The sequence below is a fragment of the Sarcophilus harrisii genome, chromosome 4 (genome assembly GCF_902635505.1).
Source record: "Sarcophilus harrisii chromosome 4, mSarHar1.11, whole genome shotgun sequence".
Classification (NCBI taxonomy): domain Eukaryota; kingdom Metazoa; phylum Chordata; class Mammalia; order Dasyuromorphia; family Dasyuridae; genus Sarcophilus; species Sarcophilus harrisii.
This window is the reverse complement of record NC_045429.1, coordinates 96,850,213-96,868,736: the sequence shown is the minus strand read 5'-3', so window position 1 is coordinate 96,868,736 and position 18,524 is coordinate 96,850,213. Positions and strand designations below refer to the sequence as shown.

The 18,524-nt window shown below is 41.5% G+C and overlaps 1 protein-coding gene and 1 non-coding gene across 3 annotated transcripts; both read left to right on the top strand.

The window, feature by feature from the left end:
* The first annotated feature begins 201 nt into the window (after nt 1-201).
* Nucleotides 202-17,153, top strand: FMOD (fibromodulin). Of its 2 annotated transcripts, none has more exons than XM_012547794.2 (3): nt 202-262; nt 5,107-6,093; nt 14,708-17,153. In XM_012547794.2, exons 2-3 carry the CDS (start codon nt 5,121-5,123, stop codon nt 14,857-14,859), a joined length of 1,125 nt encoding a protein of 374 aa, XP_012403248.1. In that variant the 5' UTR covers nt 202-262; nt 5,107-5,120; the 3' UTR covers nt 14,860-17,153. The 2 variants fall into 2 exon arrangements, with proteins under 2 accessions (XP_012403248.1, XP_031793031.1); XM_031937171.1 differs by lacking the exon at nt 202-262 and adding an exon at nt 281-527.
* Nucleotides 13,722-13,824, top strand: LOC111720419. The gene has a single exon (XR_002770106.1). It is a non-coding gene; the product is annotated as a U6 spliceosomal RNA (small nuclear RNA).
* Nucleotides 17,154-18,524: the final 1,371 nt, after the last annotated feature.

The following is an 18,524-nucleotide window of genomic DNA, read 5'->3' as shown; positions in this document are numbered from 1 at the left end:
AAGTCAAACTTCTTAGCAGGTTCCGTAGGGAGCCAGAATTAGAGCTCACCAGCCCCCAACTTCACAATATTTGATTAGGAATTTTGGGGCGGGACCCCTGGCTGGCATATACCGGCACACACTCCAATAATCTCTTTTTCTATACACACACACACATACACACACACACACACACACACACACACACACACACACATCTGCCAATCCGCAGAAGACTCGACGGAGAAACGTGGTCGCTTTCTAAGAGAGACAACTCTCTTAGGTAAGTTTATTCATTTTGTCTCCTTTTGGTACTTGGTATCCCTGATGGAGAGACAGGAAAAAACGGGAATAGAAGAAGTATGAGTCAGAGGAGGAATCATTCCTTTTCCCAGCCCATAACGCCAGTGACAATTCCAGGGATGCTGGAGCAAGGGGGGAGAGGGGGGAGGAGAGAAGGGTTGCAGGAGTTCCCTCGGTGTGTGTCTGCCTTGACTTTTCCATTTGGAGACTCCTGAATTCTTATCTGTGGAAAAGAGAAGGATCAGGTAAGTGAATAGGACAACTGCTTCTTTTTAAATTCCTATTCCCCAGCTCTATAAGTGCCTTTAGCTTACTCTACCGGGGGCTGGGTACCCAAATGAAATTCTGTGTGCCAAGATACAGGTGAGCTAAGCTCAGGAGAAAAGTGGGTGAGGGGTCCTGCTGCTATTAGGTAGTTATTAATCCTTACTATCTTATTAGTTATTAATCCAGATTGGAGATGTTAATTTCTTAGCCTCAGAAGGAATGTGGGTGAGGGGATTCTGCTATTATTAAGTAATTATTAATCCAGATGTGGAGGTATTAATTTCTCAGTCTCAAGAAAAATGTGAAAGAAAAGTACTGCTGCTATTAAATAGTTATTCATCTATTTTTAATCCAGATTGGAGATGTTAATTTCTCAGTGGTGGATAGATGAGGAAAGCAAGAAAAAAGAGAGAAATAAAAAAATAGAAACAGATAGGGAAAAAAATAAGGAAGCAGAATTTTTTTTTAAAAAGGAAGCAGAGGGGAAGGGATGATAAAAGAGAAAAAAGAAAAACAGAGAAGAGAGAAGAAAAGTGTGTTTCCATGAAAGGAGAAGGTAGCACATAGAGGAGTAGTGCCCCCACCCCAAATTCTAACTTAAGATGTTTCTCTTGCAAAACTTCAAATTCCTCTGTTATTTGGTATCCATTCCGGATCCAAGTCTTAAATAGGAAAGAACTGCCTCTCAAAAGTAGGGATGGACAGCTTGGTAAGGTATGTCAGCCAGGGATCCCACCCCAAAGGTAGGGACTGTCCGGGGGAAAGGTAAGAGCTACAGTCCCAGAAATGCTTCTTGCAAAAGGATAAATTCTTACCAAAGTGCCTAGTCTAGGAGAAGTGGAAATGGAGACAAAGTTTCTCTATGACAATCTCCTCCCTCCTCTAAAATCCCCCCACCAGCAGCTACCTTAGTCCAGCAGAAGCAGAGAGGTTATGCATGGAAAAATATGTGGTTGGCAGTGGGCAGTTCCATCCATCTTCACTGTTTCTGGAGCCAAGGGCCAGCCAGCATGCCCAGGCTGTGGGGCAGCCGAGTCTTTTCCTAAGGAACACTATGAGCTCTTTGTCTAAAATCGAAGTCTGCCTGAGAACAGGCCAGGGATCTTGTTCCCCCAGCAACCCCAGGGCTTTTTAGGACGCAATAATCCTTACTTAGAAAGCTAATAGCAGAAGAATTTGGGGAAGATCTCTCAATTGCCCCCAAACATGTCTGTTTAAAGAAGCCTAGGGAGAAGTCATGTCCAAGAAGGTGGGCTCCCCCCATGCCCAATGTCGCACAAATTTTGGGGTCTATCTCTTCAGCAGATCTAATGAAATGCTTTCTTTAGTTTTCTATTCTAAGAGTTCAAGATGATCCAGTGGGGAAGATGTTCTGTTGCTTAGTATTCCTATGACTTTGGACAAATTAATTCCTTTCTCTGAGCCTCAGTTTCCTCAACTGTAAAATGAAGGGATGCAAAGACTCCATGGTCTCTTCCAGCTGATTCTTTAACACTGTTACTTTTCTCCTGCTCAGAGCTGTCAATGTTCAATAGGTATGGAGATAATCCTTGAAATGATAGTAGTGGGTGTAGAACAGGGAAGTAGAAATGGGAAAGTTGTTAGATCCATAGGTTTGAGGGGAAAGAATGAATTCTGTTTTCAACATGTTGAATTTGAGATGTCTCTAGGCTATCCAGCTAGAACTATCTGGGAGTCAGTGATGTAGGATTCGAGCTCAGGAGAGAGAGACTAGTGTTGAATATAGAGTTCTAGGAGAAAGGTGAGTTGTAAGGGGAGACCAGACTTACCATTAGGGGCCATCTTTTAATGGAAGCAATAGGCAGTCCCTCTATGAGGGGAAGGATATATTCCTCAGGCCAGGCATATTCTAAATCATTAGGAGTGAGGCACTCCACTGGAGTTTTGGGGGCTGCCTGTGAGATGCTCCATGATATCCTAGCTTTGGAGTTAAAAGCCCTTAATTTACCCAAGGTCCTGGTAGTTAAAAGACTGTCAGAGAAGTTGAAATGATTGTTACTTAACTCTGTTCTGTTTTTTCAAAATCTCCTCCCAAATTTAGATAAGACACAACTGCTGACTGACTTTTTGGAGGAAGAGAATAGTGTTTTCCTATTCTTTTATAGCTAATCCAATAGTTGATGTTGTTCTAAGAATTATGTTCTTCAAGAGGTTTGGCAATTGTCAATGCTGTAAAGTTACCCATACATATAACCTGTAAATAAAAGGCTATTAAAAAAAAAAAAAAAAAAAAAAAAAAAAAAAAAAAAAAGAAATGATAGTAGTGGGGCTATAATCTCTATCCAGTCTGATAGGGAACAGGTAGGACTGGCTGTGTTTGAAAATTGAGGATTCATTTCTAGTAATTCGCTTCTCCACCTCCCTAATTGTGGAGTAGGCACCTGGCTGGGACAAACGAGATCGTGGTTTAACTGCACTGGGGGTGCTTGATGCCCATTTTCCTCACCTACAGACCTTCCTAAAAGGTGAAATGCCTTCTCTCCCACCCAAGCTCTCCTCCAATCCAATGTTCTCATCCAATCAGTGTGGTTAGCATGGTGGCAGTGAGCCGTGGAGCGCCATGGGTGATCTAGGCATGGGGCCTAGCAGATCAGATGCCAACATTCGGTGCCCTCTGGAGAAAACATGACATTCCCAGATCATCCCTGCCAGACAGGTATCTTGGCAAGAGATGGATGGATTGGAAAAGGGGTAATGTCAGAAGACTCTCAGGCAGTAACCACCTGAAAGAGCCTGGGAATAGTCAGAGGATCATAAAGTTAGAGCTGGAAGAGATAATCTAATACAACCCCTTCACTTACAGATGAAGAAAATGAGTCCCAGAGAAGTGAAATCGCTTGTCCAAGATCACGCAAGCAGTAAGGAAGAGCCAGGATTTGAACTCAGATTCCCTTTGCAGTTTTCTCCATTCCCTGCTCCTTTCCTTTGGGTCCCAATGGCCCACTTTACTAGACACTGTAGAGGAGAGAGGATTATATTCAGTTTGTATTCTATGACCCCATCATTTGCACTGGAAAGCCAAATTCGACAGCCAGTGTCCTAAACCTGGAGCCATTCTGTTGGTTCACTATTGATCCACCTTTCCCTCTGTTACCCCACAAGCTGCCGATCAAAGGAATTTTCTCATCAGCAGCACCTTGTGACTTTCAGAATGCTGGAAGGGGCACCAGCATAGGAGACCCCAATCTGCTAATGGTATCTAGGCTTTCTGCTAGAGAGCCAGATAACGTTCCAAAGGAGGGAGGCACTCTGTGCCTTTTCAGATGCTTCAAGTCATTTAAAGTATCCCTAGGCATCTAGGAAAAAATCAGAAGGTTTTGAAGCCTTGAAGAAGGCTCCATGGGAAATGTGTCATTGTCCTGGGAAGCCCCGAAGTGCTCACACTTGACCCAATATAACCTGCAAGGTCCTAAAGGCTCCAAAGGCACCCGAGGCTTCCAAGTCCATTTTCAAGGTCCTTCCCAGCCTGAAAGAATCATACTCTGGGACCATCAGGAGAAGAGCTTGGTCTCCTAATTCACCCTCTTAGGTGGTCAACACTCTCTGTGCCCTTTGGGTCTGTAACCCCCAGTAGAGAAGCCTATATGGAATTACTGGGATAAAATTCAGATAAAAGCAGGAAGCAAAAAGCCATAGATCATTAAACTAACTCAAAAATTAACCAGTCAATCTGTTTATTCTTACAGATGAGGAAACCAGGGTTCAGGGACAAGCAAGGTCTGAGATCCCACAGCAGTCAGAACCTGGTAGAATTGAAATTCAGCTCCTGTCCTTGGCGGGTTTTCATTCTAAAAAGAATGTTTGATCTGGTCTGATGGCTTCTTCAACTCCATGTTTTGCTTTCTTTGGCTTCCTCTAAGTCCCAATTACAATCCCATTTTCTACAGGAAAGTTTTCCCAACCTCTCTTAATTCTAATACCTTCCCTCTCTTAATTATTTCTTATTTTTCTTACATATAATTTATTTTTTACATATTTATTTGGTTGATGTCTTTCCTTTTAGACTGTGAGGTCCTTGAGAATAGGGGCTGTCTTTGCCTCTTCTTGTATCCTCACTACTTATTATAATATTTGGCATATAGTGGATACTTAATAAATATTTATTGATTAATTGATAGAAGAGACCTGGTCTTTATTCTTGGGAAACTTCAGTCTGAGAAAGACGGCATGATATTCTTCCAATCTCATGAAGACAGACATCTGCTGGGCTACCTTGGATACAGACATTCTAAATGATCAACCATGATTCCACAGGACCAATAATGAAATATGCTATCTAATTCCTATCAGAGAGGTTATAGTGCAGAATGAGACACACTTTTTTAGACATGACCAATATGAGAGTTTGTTTTGCTTGACAACTTTACTTATTGCAAGGGTTTGGGAATTTTCTCCTCTCCTCTCTCTGAAAGGAGAAAGGATTGGGGAGGGAAAGGAAATGGGTGTTTGTAAATTGAAAAATGTAACATTACAGCAAATATTAGATGGGCAAGAATATGCACATTCCAACTTACTCTACCTTCTCTCCTCTGGCAGGTACCAGAGACAAAATGCAGTGGGTACCCCTGCTGCTTCTGGCTGGGCTTTGCCCCATCTCCTGGGCCCAGTATGAAGATGACACTCATTGGTGGTTCCACTACCTTCGAAGCCAGCAGTCGACATATTACGATCCCTATGACCCTTATGAGCCCTACGAGCCCTATCCCTATGGAGTGGAAGAAGGTCCTGCCTACGCCTATGGCAGTCAGTCTCCCTCCGAGCCCCGAGATTGCCCCCAAGAATGTGACTGCCCTCCCAACTTCCCCACAGCCATGTATTGTGACAACAGAAACCTCAAGTACCTGCCTTTTGTCCCTTCTCGGATGAAGTATGTCTATTTCCAGAACAACCAGATTTCAGCCATTCAGGAAGCCGTCTTTGACAATGCCACTGGACTACTCTGGATTGCTCTCCATGGCAACCAGATCACCAGTGATAAGGTTGGCAAGAGAGTCTTCTCCAAGCTGAAGCACCTGGAGAGACTGTACCTGGACCACAACAACCTGACCCGGATGCCCGGTCCCCTGCCCAGATCCCTGAGGGAACTCCATCTCGACCACAACCAAATCTCCCGAGTGCCCAACAATGCTCTGGAGGGACTGGAGAACCTGACTGCTCTGTACCTTCAGCACAATGAGATCCAAGAGGTGGGGAGTGCAATGCGGGGTCTCCGATCCCTAATCATGCTGGATCTGAGCTACAACCACCTCCGGAGGCTGCCGGACGGACTACCTGCTGCCCTCGAACAGCTGTACCTGGAGCACAACAATGTCTACACTGTTCCAGACAGTTATTTCCGGGGGTCCCCCAAATTGCTCTATGTGCGACTGTCTCATAACAGTCTCACCAACAACGGGTTGTCAACCAATACCTTCAACGCCAGTAGTCTCCTGGAGCTCGATCTCTCCTACAACCAACTGCAGAAGATTCCACCTGTCAATACCAACCTGGAGAATCTCTATCTTCAAGGCAATCGGATCAATGGTGAGACTTGGGGATGAGAAATAGGGATGAGTTATCCTTTCTTGTCCAAACTATAAATTTAGTGCCTCCCCCCCGCCATGGGACTGACCGGTCCTGTACCCACTGGGTGTGGGGATTTTAGTTTGCTCCTCCTTGCAACAGACTAGTTCCCATCAGCAGCAGCACCAAGGGCTCCCCATACTTAGCGTGAGCACAGGATTGGCTTAACTCACTATAGCTCAGAAGCCCTGGCTCAAGGGATGCCCCCACCTCAGTTCCCCCTATAGCAGGGATAGCAGGTATGTGTTCACACGCTGGGTAGATGGTTGGCCTTTTAAAGAACTTTATGGAGCACTTGCCTAGTAGGCAACTCTACCTGGAGAGCAGCTGGAAATTCGTCTTAGGAGGAAGAAGTAGCACATTATATTAGAAGAAACACTGGGTTTCTATATTAGAAAAAATAGAAAATTACTTGTTAAACTTATACTATACCGAGAATTTAAAAGCCTTTAGTGCCATAAATAGCTAAGTTCTCTAGACCAGTAGTTATGGGTCAAAATTTATTGTCTATAAGGCAAGGTTATAAGATACTAAAAGGTATTAATGTTAACAGTCTTTGGACCATAGCAAAATTCAAAACCTGTTGGGTCTAATAGTTTGCATTTATTTGACTCTATCTCTTGTAACACCTTTATCTCACCCTGGAGCCTTACCTTGAGGTTCTAAGTCCCTGATTTGTCATTATTTAGTCCTCCAAAATGGGTCTTTTGACTTGTTTTGTTTTTCCATCAGATAAACCCACATTTTTCATTTGCCACTTTAAGGCAGAGTAATTGTCTAGAAACCTCTTAATAAATTCAAAAACCCTTCAGATAGGCTTTTGTTCATTAAGAGCCTTTCCTGGTAGGGCAAATCCCATTATGGACCTCTCCTAGCAACTGCTTGAAATATTAATAAATATATATTCCTAATAGGTCAGACCCATAAACATGAGATGGAATGATTTCTTTTTATTGATTACCACAAGAATAAGGAGTCCTGGATTTAAATCCTGGCTTCAACTTTTATTCAAGGAGTAGCCATAAGTAAAATTATCCACATCTCAGAGCTTGTTTCCTTAGCTGTAAAACAGGGGACTATAATATATGCACTATCTACCTCACCAGATTGCTATAAGGAAAAGAAAAATACAAATAAATAAAATAAATATATACTTGTATAGGACTTTAAGATTTGCAAAGCATTTTACATATTTTATTGTTTGATATAGAACCTACCTAATATGACAAAGTGTGAGAGATATATGATTCAACATAATGATATAGTATAAGATTTATATTATATTATAGTGACTTGTCCAGGTTCATACAGTTAGTAATTATCTGAAGATTTTCACATAAATCTTCCTGACTTCATGTCCAGAATTCTAATCACTATGTCTAGTACACTTTGTAAAACTTTAAAATGTGAGTAAATATGAATTATCATTGTGAGCAAAGGCACAGTAAGTCTAGTCCTCTGCCCAAAGGGCAGGACTTAATCAACAAGCTTTCTCTTTCCTAAAAGCTTCTACATTCAGACCTAACTAAAGTTAAAAGACCAGCTTCCAGTCCTCCAAGAACTTTCACTCTCAGACAACAAACAGTTGGTATAGACAGTGAATGAAGGCATTTATTTTGTATTGAGATTACCCAGGGGCTCTTCAACTCACTTTCCTAATGAGGTCTCACAGTTAGAGTAAACCTAGCTCAACCAAAAGCTTTTGAGGTTTTAATCCTAGCTGGGAGGGACTAGACCAGCATTTAACCTCCTGCTAACAGCAAAATTCTCTTCTCCCCTGGGAAAAGCAAGGCTCATTAACAGCCCTAGGGCAAGGATTTTAAAGACCTAGACTGTTACAAGAGAAATGCTCAGAAAGAAATGCCTTTTTCTTTTTCTTTTTCTTGTCTCTTTTTGTGATTAAGTGGACTAGAGAAATCAGGGAATCCAAAAGGAGGGGAAGCCCACTCCCAAAAACATATCAGGGAGGTGGGTAATGGGGCGGGCATAAAATAATGAGCTTTAGGGAAAGTTTACAGTTTCACCATTGGCTTCCAGCCTGAGCTGGTTTTCTTGAAAACCATTTAGCTTCTCCTGGGTCTTCTTGTCCCAAGGAAGCTTTTCTCTAAAAAGCTGTATTTTGCAAAAGGCTGGGCATTCATACATTCAGCTGGGCTGAGCCACCATCTGAAGGTAGGTACACACTTAAGGTTTAGTCGTTGCCTTAGAGCCAAACTAATCCCTCTTGAAAGACCTAAAGGCTAACTTGACAGCAGAGCTTAATTTTCTTTCTTCTTTTTTTAAAAATAATATTTTATCCTTCAAAATACATGAAAGGATGGTTTTCAACATTTACTTTTGTAAAACTTTGTGTCCCAATTTTTCTCCCTCTCTTCCTTCCTCTCCCTTCCCCAAAACAATAAGCAATCTGATATAGGTTAAATATGGGCAGTTCTCTTAAAAAAAAAAAAATCAGATCAAAAGGGGGAAAAGCACAAGGAAAGAGTGGAGGGAAGCAAACAAACAAACAACATCAACAAAAGGTGAAAATATTATACTTGATCCACATTAAAACTCCATAGTTCTCTCTCTGAAATGGATGGCACTTTCTATCATGTCTACTGGAATTGCCTTGAATCACTTCATTGTTGAAAAGAGCCAAGTCCATCACAGTTGATCATCACATAATCTTGTTGCAATGTTCTTTTGATTCTGTTCACTTCACTCAGCATTAGTTCATGAAAGTTTTTTCAGACCTTTCTGAAATCAGCCTGCTCATCATTTCTTATATAATATTCCATAACGTTCATATGTCATAACTTATTCAGCCATTCTCCAACCGATGGGCATCCAATCAATTTCCAATTCCTTGTCACTACAAATAGGGCTGCTACAAACATTTTTATACATTTAGGTCCTTTTCACTCTTTTATGATCTCTTTAGGATACAAATCCAGTATCACTGGATTTGCTGGATCAAATGGTATGCATAGTTTTATAGCTCTTTGGGCATAGTTCCAAATTGCAGAGCTTAATTTTCAAGAGGAGTTCTTACCCTCTGATTCAGAGCCATCTTCTCTGTTTTTGCATAGCTTTGAGGATTTCCTCAAAATCCTGAAAATATGACCTAAAAGAGCATCCTATCCTTGGGGTAAAAGAGATAATTTTTTATCTCTAGGTAAAACCAAGCTATTCCAAGTACATAGAGATCCCTTAAAACTCTCCAGAGAAACAAATTACCCTCTTGAAATCTCTGGAAACTCACAAAGGAGTTCTACTTTCTATTTTAAATTTTTCTGTATCCCCAAATCTCTCTGACAGTATAAAACCAATTTCCATTTGTCTTGTTATCAGTGGGAACCAATGGCTACTTACCATCACTCCCACAAAGATAGTGAGGGAATAACGAGAAAATAGAAAATCCAACGAAGTCAAAAAGACCTAGGTTCAAATATTGCCTCAGACACTTATTCTGTGACCCTCTTTCACCTCAAATTCTTCTTTTGGACTCAATGGACACTAAATTCCCCTCTGGCTCTGATGTTCTGTTCCCTTTTAGAACTAAAAGACTAATTCTAAGCTTCTGCTCCTAACCCTCTCTTTTCCAGACATAAGCTCAATTCCTTATTTCTTTCCATCCCACTTACCATTATTTTATTGTAAAGATGCAGTAAACCAAGTTTCAGATAAAGGATAAGGTTTACCTAAGTTCAAATCTACAAGAATCCTAGAATCCATGAATCTTGTCTTTGTTCACTGGGCTCCCAAAGCATAGTATCTTAGAGTTGTTGACTACTCATTGACCCTTCTCTGATTCAGAAAACCGGCTGATGATGGACTTCCTATTGCTTCAGATATTCTCTCTAGAGATTGGAAAAGTATATACTGAGATCTAGAAGGGACCTTAAAGGCTACTTGTCTGGGGGCATCTAGATGGGGCAGTAGATAGAGCACTAGCTTTGTGTGACTCTGGGCAAGTCACTTAACCTCAGTAGCCTTGAAAAAAACAAAACAAAACAACAAAAAAAAAACTTCAACAATTACCTAATTCAATCCCCTCAGTTTGAAAGTGGGGAAACTGAGGCACGGGGACAAGAAGTGATTTGTTCAAGTTAGTAAAGCAGGGTTAGGATTTGAACTCAGGTCCTCTGACTCTAAGTGTCTTTTTTTTTTTTTTTTTTTTTTTTTTTTTTTTTTTTTTTTTTTAATGGTATTACTTTGCCTTCTAGCCAGAGATTCTGGCTCTCGGCACAGCAGCCTGGGGAATGAGAATGATCAAATTCCCAAAGCCAATGGGCATGAGGTAGAATGATGGACAGGCTGCTCCCTCCCTGCCTGCTCCTCCCATCAGCATATCCTTCAGCTTTTCCAGCTTGGCGGCAGCAGAGGAACACAGCTCACAATGTTATTCCAAAACCCTGGGATCCACCGAAGCAGGGCGGGTGTAGTAGGAGGAATTTGGAAAGACTTAGGTCAGTGTTTAATCTGGGCTGAGAAATGTCTTCCCACTGTCTCTGAACAGAAGCCCTGTCCCATTCATCATCACTCTTTAGAGCTAAATGGAGGGGCTCGGAATGTCTAGTTTAGTGGAAAGGAATCTACAGGCACCATGAACATAAATATATGTCTATCTGTGTGAACACACAGTATATACATAAACATTTGCAACCCATTGGTTAGCACAGTCTGGGCACCTTGACAAAGCATTCCTACCTGAGCCCCCCTCCCTACCTCAAGTCTGGGACAGAGAGTCCATTACTAAGCCTCCAACCCAGCTCCAGACTGAGCTGCTGCACATTAGCTGTGTGACCTTGGAAACAGACATCGCCTCTCTCTTTTACTATCATCTCTTTTCTGTGAGTAGAGGAGCTCTCCAAAGATCATAGGAGCCTTTCTCCTGTCTCTGGAGGAGGAGTCCACAAAAATAGTTCCATTATTATGGCACTGCTTTCTGGAAGATCTATGGGAAAGGACATTTTCCAGCCTGCCCAATAATTCCTTCCAGAATCTAAAACAACTTTTGGTAGTCTGGAAATCCTTGCCTATGTCTCAGTAAAGATTCAGAGGCCATGTATTATAGTTCCTAAAGTCGGGAGGACCTCTCCATGCATCAGTTTTCTTATCTGGGGTAATGATGGAGGGGTGGACTTGATGACCTCAAAGTTCCTTTCAGCTATAAATCTAGGATCCTATGCTCCTGAGCTATAGCTGCAGCTCTTCTCCTTCTGCCCTATTTTGTGGATCTAAAATAGTCACTTATGTATAACAATGCTATTAATTTTTCTTCATCTCTTTTCCAAATGATTCCAACTATATTAATTTGTCCTCATCCATCCACTTTTGTTTTCCAAATGGTTTCTTTTTCCTTCTCCCAAACTCACAAAATGTCAGAACTGAAAAGAGCCTTAGATTTTATAGTTCAACCTCCTGATTTTGACAGGCCCATAAAAGGGGAATAATTTTTCCAAGGTCACACAGCTAATATGTAGCAAAACTGGGGCTAGAAAGCAGACCTTTTTAATCAGGAAGACATCTTCATGAGTTCAAATCCAGCTTCAGACACTCACTAGCTATATGACACTGGAGGAGTCACTTAACCTGTTTGCCTAAGTTTTTTCAGCTGTAAAATGGGCTGGAGAAGGAAATGGCAAACCACTCCAGTATCTTTGCAAAAAACAAATAGGGTCACAAAGAGTTGGACAGCAACACAACACCATTTGTTCCCTCTATATCTCAGGGTTATAAAATCATCACATGAGTCCAAACCCCTCATCGATTGATCTAAATCTAACTGAGAAGCTCAAATGGCTAATGGGTATCTAAGGAAGGATTTGAGTTCAGACCTCTAGGTCTCTGAGTCTAATGTTCCATCTACAACACTTTGTTCCAGTGTTCCCAAACTTTCCAGTTCCCAAACTCAGAATTAGAGGGAGGGTCCCTACTACCCAGAGGGGGAGAGAGAAATGAACCTGAGGAAACAGTTCTAGAATAACCCAAAGATCAGGTTCCTGCACCTTAGATGCAGGCTCTGTTTACACTGTAGACACCACCACATTGGACAGGAAATATCTTGAAGAACAGCTAAAGGCAGGGTCAACAGTCATTTCCTCCCCCAAGTCTACAAAGGCTCCTTTGCATATAAGGGGCCACAGAGTCCTCTGCAGTTTCTCAAAACTGTTAAAACACTGGCCAGCAACGGAGCGGGCAATGACCATGACTTGGCTCTTTCTCTTAGGATCACCAGCACAGCAGGTTTTTCAGAGGGATGCCACATTTATCCAAAATAGGAAGTGTGCTGGGAAAGCAGGATCATTTAGACCAACTGAGGCCAGCAGAGAAAGAATGAGACCAAGTTCTAGTTATAGAAAATAAGTAAAGTGAAAGCCCCAAACTCGGATTATTATTGGGATTGAATAGATTTGGAACTAGGGCAGGCCATATGGTATAATAGAAAATATACTGGACTCATAAGCAGAAAACCTTCTAGTTTTTGTTCTGTAAACTCCTTGAGGACAGAAACTGTCTCTTTTTCTTGTTTGTATTCCCAACACTTTTCATAGTGCCTGGTACATCTTGGGTACTCAAAAATGTTATTGAATTGAATCTTGGAACCCTTAGTTCCTAAGGGAGCTTTAAGAACCTTTTCACCCAAGCAATCGAAAAGCATTTATTAAGCACTTACTATTTGCCAGGCACTAAGATTACAAATACAAATCATAAGGCATTGTAAAGAAAAGGGAAATGGATAAATAATTTTTAAATCTACAAGAGGCAAAGTAGTTCTTTCTTTTTTTTTTTTAATTGTAACTTTTTATTGACAGAACCCATGCCTGGGTAGTTTTTTACATTATCCCTTTCACTCACTTCTGTTCTGACTTTTCCCTTTCCTCCCTCCACTCCCAAGGAGTTCTTTCTTTGACCCCTGGAGGTCCTACACATTCTGAGTGGGCTATGATTTTCAAGCTTTTCAAGTTTCACTCTTTCCCATGAAACACTTTCTGTTCTCTCCGTTGGCAGAGTACAGCCTGGGAGAGATAGTGTATATTTTATATGCCCACCAAGTTCTGATGCTTAGAGGCATTTATCTCTAGGCTAAATCTCCCTCTCTCTGATTTCCTGCCGCTTTCTGTATCTGCAAAATGGCAAGAGTGATTTGAGATCTGAATCCCTCCACTTTTGACCTCTTGCTCATTGCAGTTCCCTAGGGAACTTCCCTATGCAGAAGCTAACAATCAGAGTTTCTCATATGCAAGCTTTTCTTCCAAACTGCTGTGCTGCTGCCCTCTTTCTGTTCCATGCTGATGACAGATGAGAAAAGTTACTCCTCCTAACTCGCCAGAATTTCTAGGATTATAAAGTCTATACGGACCTAACTCGTGACCTGCAGATCACGAAGCTCAGATCTGCGACATCAGTGGATATGTTCATTCCCTTCTCCACTTTTCAGATGGTGAAAGAATATATTGGGCTTCTCAACCTCAGAACTCCAACTCCATCTTGCCCCTAATTTTATATCCTACTAATATCATTCAGCACACATCCGTCCCCCAGATTAAAAGTAATGGTTATAAAAAATAAAAAATAAAATAAAAAAGTAATGGTTATAGTGAGAGCTTTGGCAGCACATATACTAAAATTGGAACAATACAAAAAGATGAGCATGGCCCCTGCCTAAGGATGACACATAAATTCATAAAGCAATAAGTTAAAACTATGGTGAAAAGAGCCCTTGACTTGAGATTTAAGTGGTCCCAGGTTCCAGCCCTGGTTCATTTATTCAATAAGCATTTAGTAAGCACTTATTGTGTGCAAACACTACAAAGACAACTCGCTTTTGCCCTCAAGGACTTTGCATTCAATGTGGAGGAAGCAACTCAAATATAAAAGATATAAAAAACACACAAAGCAAACAATCAAAGAATTGGGGTAAGAGTATAAGCAAAGGCAGGAATCAGGAAAAGGCTCAGAAGGGACAAGTTGAGATTAGAAGGAATCTAAGGATTCTAGGACATGTGTGGAATGGAACGGAAGGCAGTCTATGCAAAGATAGGGAGATAGAATATGGGATACAAGGAATTTGGAGTGTTTTACTGGAAAATAGAGTGTTTAAAGGGAAGTAATATATATTAACTTGGGAATAGTAGGCTAAAGCCAGATGGCACAGAATTTTAAATACCACACAAAGAAGTACTTTATCCTGAAGGAAAAAAATAGTCACTATGCAGGAGAGCAAGAGGTAGTCACTCTGTAGGATAGTGATATGAGCAAAGTGACATGTGCTTTAAGAATATAAATTTGATTCTGAGCCTTAATCACTATGTGATAGTCAACTCACTTTGAGACTCAATTCCTTTCTTTGTAAAATGAAAAAGATGGATGATTTCCAAGGTCCCTTCAACCTCCACAATTAACCACGTCCTATGATTCAAGAAGCCAATCCTTGGATGTTCTACCCAGAGGCACTATCTCAACCAGCCACAGAGAGGCTGCCTGATATTCTTTGACTTGTTGGGAGAGAGGAGAAGGTCTGAGATATTCAGAATGTGTCCGGGTCTCTAACTGGATTCTTGTCTCCCCCTCCCTCTTCTCCCCACAGAGTTCTCCATCAGTAGCTTCTGCACTGTGGTTGATGTCATGAACTTCTCCAAGCTCCAGGTGCTGAGACTGGATGGGAATGAGATCCAGCGCAGCGCCGTACCTGTTGATGCTCCCCTCTGCCTTCGCCTGGCCAGCCTCATTGAGATCTGATCCATCTCCTTCACTGGGCCCCAAGGGGAGGGAGAAGTGGCCCAGGGGAGGGAACTTTGATCAGAGATGACAGCAGTTGCTCACTGCCCCATTCTGTCTGGCTTGATGGTTTGGTTTGGCTTTTGCTGGAAGATCTGGGACTGCCCCATGTGAATGTGAGGGTCTTACCTATGGTTGTCAACATTGTAACAAACAAACAAAAAGTAGCCATAATCAGAGGCATCAGTAACATCAATCAGCCTCTGTGATAAAATATTAGTCATACATCTCAAAACTGGCCAGATGGCCACCATAGTCACACCCCCAAGATGGGTATCCAATGGATCCCTAATTCACTCTGTCTCCTTTTAAATAAAGTTAGATTACAGGGGGTGGGTGGGAATGGGATGCAGGATTTAGGCATATACCTAGTAATCTCATGAGGAAGCCATCACTTTGAAAGGACCAGAAGTTGGTGGGAGACCTAAATGATGTCATCCTCAACAATTCCTGGAAATCCCACTCCCCAAATTTACAACCTTTCAAAGGTAAACTCAGGGGTCTGAGAATCATAGAAAGGAATCTTTTATATTGGGTAAATGCTGCCAACCTTTCCTGTTGGATGAAAACTATCCTCACTGATCAGTTGTTTCTCTCAGTCTTCTCAGGAAGTTTCTTCAAGCAAAAACTTGAGATAACTAATATTCCTTACCTTGCTCTATCCTGATTCTCTTCCAATGAGCAACATTTGACATTGCCTCTGCCCATAGACAGAGTTTTCCTCTAGTGCTCCACTACAATCATAGTTCAAAATACACTTTTTATCTAACTACCTTCTCTGAGTTTTCCACAATCCCCAAACCTTTTTCCCATGAAAGTCTTTTCCATATTTGAGATGTTCTGCTGTAAGACAGATAATACAGGGTACATGAGCTTTTGCTCTATGGTCTATAGGGAAACCTACACTTTTTCAGATGTGGGAAGAAATAACAATAATCATACTTCTTTCCAACTCTACCCCTTGGAACATATCACACTGTAGGCCATTAATACCAGAAGTCTCATCCCTGAAATGCTCTGGCATCCTAACAATTTCCTTAGTCTATTGAAAGGCATTTAGCTTAGCTTCTATTAAGCTTTCCATAACTAGAATGTGGTTATCTTACTCAGAGAAGAGATTTTCTATTCATAATCAGACTACATAAAATGGGCAGACTTTGCTAAATTCTTCAGGCAAACTGAGAAATCAATTAACTAATCCCCTGACCTCACAGATGTCAGCAATTCCATCCATTCCTCTGCTTCCAATGTCCTTCTCTGCCATTAGACCAGTCCAGGGAGGGTAGCGAGTAAGCAGGGGAAGAATCTCCAGGAAGGACAGTGAAAAGGGCTTTGAAGAAATGGTTCCTCCAGGAATGAGCCATAAAAAAGACTTGTCCCTTGCTTTGAATATTTTGAGACCTGATGGGTAACAGAAACCTTAGTAGATCTTTAGGTGTGTTCTCAGGATCAGAAGTCAAGGGACTACGATCAGAGTAGTCTGCTTCTTCTTAGATTCCCTCTAGAGATCCAAAGAAAAGAACACCATCTTCTCCTCTTTGCTGTCCCTTTTCAGGGCTTCCTGAAAAGAGAAGAGGAAGTCACATTAGTTGGGGCATCCTAGGGCTTGGGAGAAATGTGCTAGATCTGTCTGGAAGTGCTCATTAGGGCTCATTGTGTCCAAGCCGATATGTAAAATCTTGTCTGAGCTTGGTATTTCTGGGCTGTCCTCAATTCTGAGGATGCCCGGTTTGGAGTGGAGAATATAGTTAGCAATTTATTTCCATTTCAGAATGGATATACTTGTCCAGTTCTTCAACACCCCCTTTCCTCTTCTTCCTCTTTTATATGGGGCTTCTTCTCTCCTGTAAAGCTTAAAAAAGGGGACAATATTTGGAGTGAAGATCCCTAAGCTGCCTAATGCCAGGTTACAGCTAATGAAACCTAGTCTGATGTCTTCTTCCTACATAGCCCTTCTCAACCCCACCCCATGACCACCACTACCACCCCACCATCATATATGGTATCTACTTTCTAGTATTCTTTATAAAATAAGAGGGATCATATTCTTGACCATAAACCCTGAATCCTGCAAAAGCCAAACAACCTACTCATTTTGGTCAGGGAGCTTCTGAGTGAGGGGATAAGTGCTGTCCCCTGTCCCAGTGCTCCCCAGAAACCATCTGCATGTAAATTCCATGGCATCCATATAAAGAACATTGTACTATTGGCAAAGCATGATTGGTAGCTATCCTGACCAATAAAACCCTTTTATGATTGCACTTGGAGGATTGAAGAACTCTTTAAAAAGTGATGATTCAGAACACCTAAGAAACATATAGAAGTACCAAATGCCATATGTGAATTTGGGAAGGGTTGGAAATTATGGGAGTCACTGCATTCTCAGAGTAGGGGAGCCCATCTCCTCCATTCACCTGCCCAGTGAGGTGAAGGGAAGGAAAGCAGTTCTTTAGTATCTTTTGATTACATTTACTAAAGTTGTTCAATCATCATGCTTAACCTCACTCTCTGCTGTTCCATTCCCTCCCATCTGGATCTCAGGGAAATGAAGGGAATTCCTGCTCAGTTATTTATAGATTAGACTAAATGATTTCTGAAGTTCCTTTCTATTTCAAGACTTTATGACCCTATGAGATCAACTAGTTATCTTTGGTTATTCTTAAGGATTCAGGAATCCTGGATTCTAATCTTAATACTTCCAGAAATTAGCTGTGACAAGTCATTCAGCATTAATAGGCTTCGGCTTTTTCATCTGTGTGAATGAAAATAGATGATCTCTAGATTCCATTTTAATAACCCTAACTCTTTTCTCCACATCCCCTTATACAATCAACTTTGAAATTCTAAGATTGAGAAAGCATCATGATGTAGCGGGTTAGAAAGAAATTTAACCTCAGAGTTGGAAAGACCTGGGCCCATCTCTTACACATACTGACTGTAAAAATGGAGGGAAGGAAAAAAGGAAAGAAGGAACAAAGAAAAGAGAAAAAGAAAATGCAGACCCAGTCCTAGGGGTAGGAACCCGAGCTTCTCCTGCCCTCTGGTGGCAGATGCCCTGCACGCCAGGAATTTGCTGGAAGAGCAACATACCCATTATGCATCAGTATCAGGCACAAGCCAAGGATGGAAAGACTAGAAGGATCTCTGGCCTCCTGGACTTCCAGTCCATTGGGATGGGGAGATGCAACTTAAAAGTGTGTATGCAAATTAGTATTGAACACAGAAAACTGAAAAGATAGAGAAATGAAAGGATGGGAAATCATAAATTTTGAGAAGGATGAAGTAGAATAGGTTACATTCATGCTTTTTCATGTAGTTCTCTCTTTGGGGGTTATTTCCTGATAGGTAACCCCTGAAAATGTCACTGTATCTGTATCTGACTCCACAGGTAGAATCCCAACTCTAAAGCTGGGAGTTAGCTTAACTGTTCTAGTTCAATCTCTTCTCAAGGCAAATGAAGTCTAAAGAGGGGAAGTGATTTAAAATTGTAGCTATCCAGACCTTAAAGAAATCCTCTAGTCCAGGGGTCCTCAAACTACGGCCCTCGGGCCAGATGTGGCAACTGAGGATGTTTATCCCCCTCACCCAGGGCTATGAAGTTTTTTTTATTTAAAGGTCCACAAAAC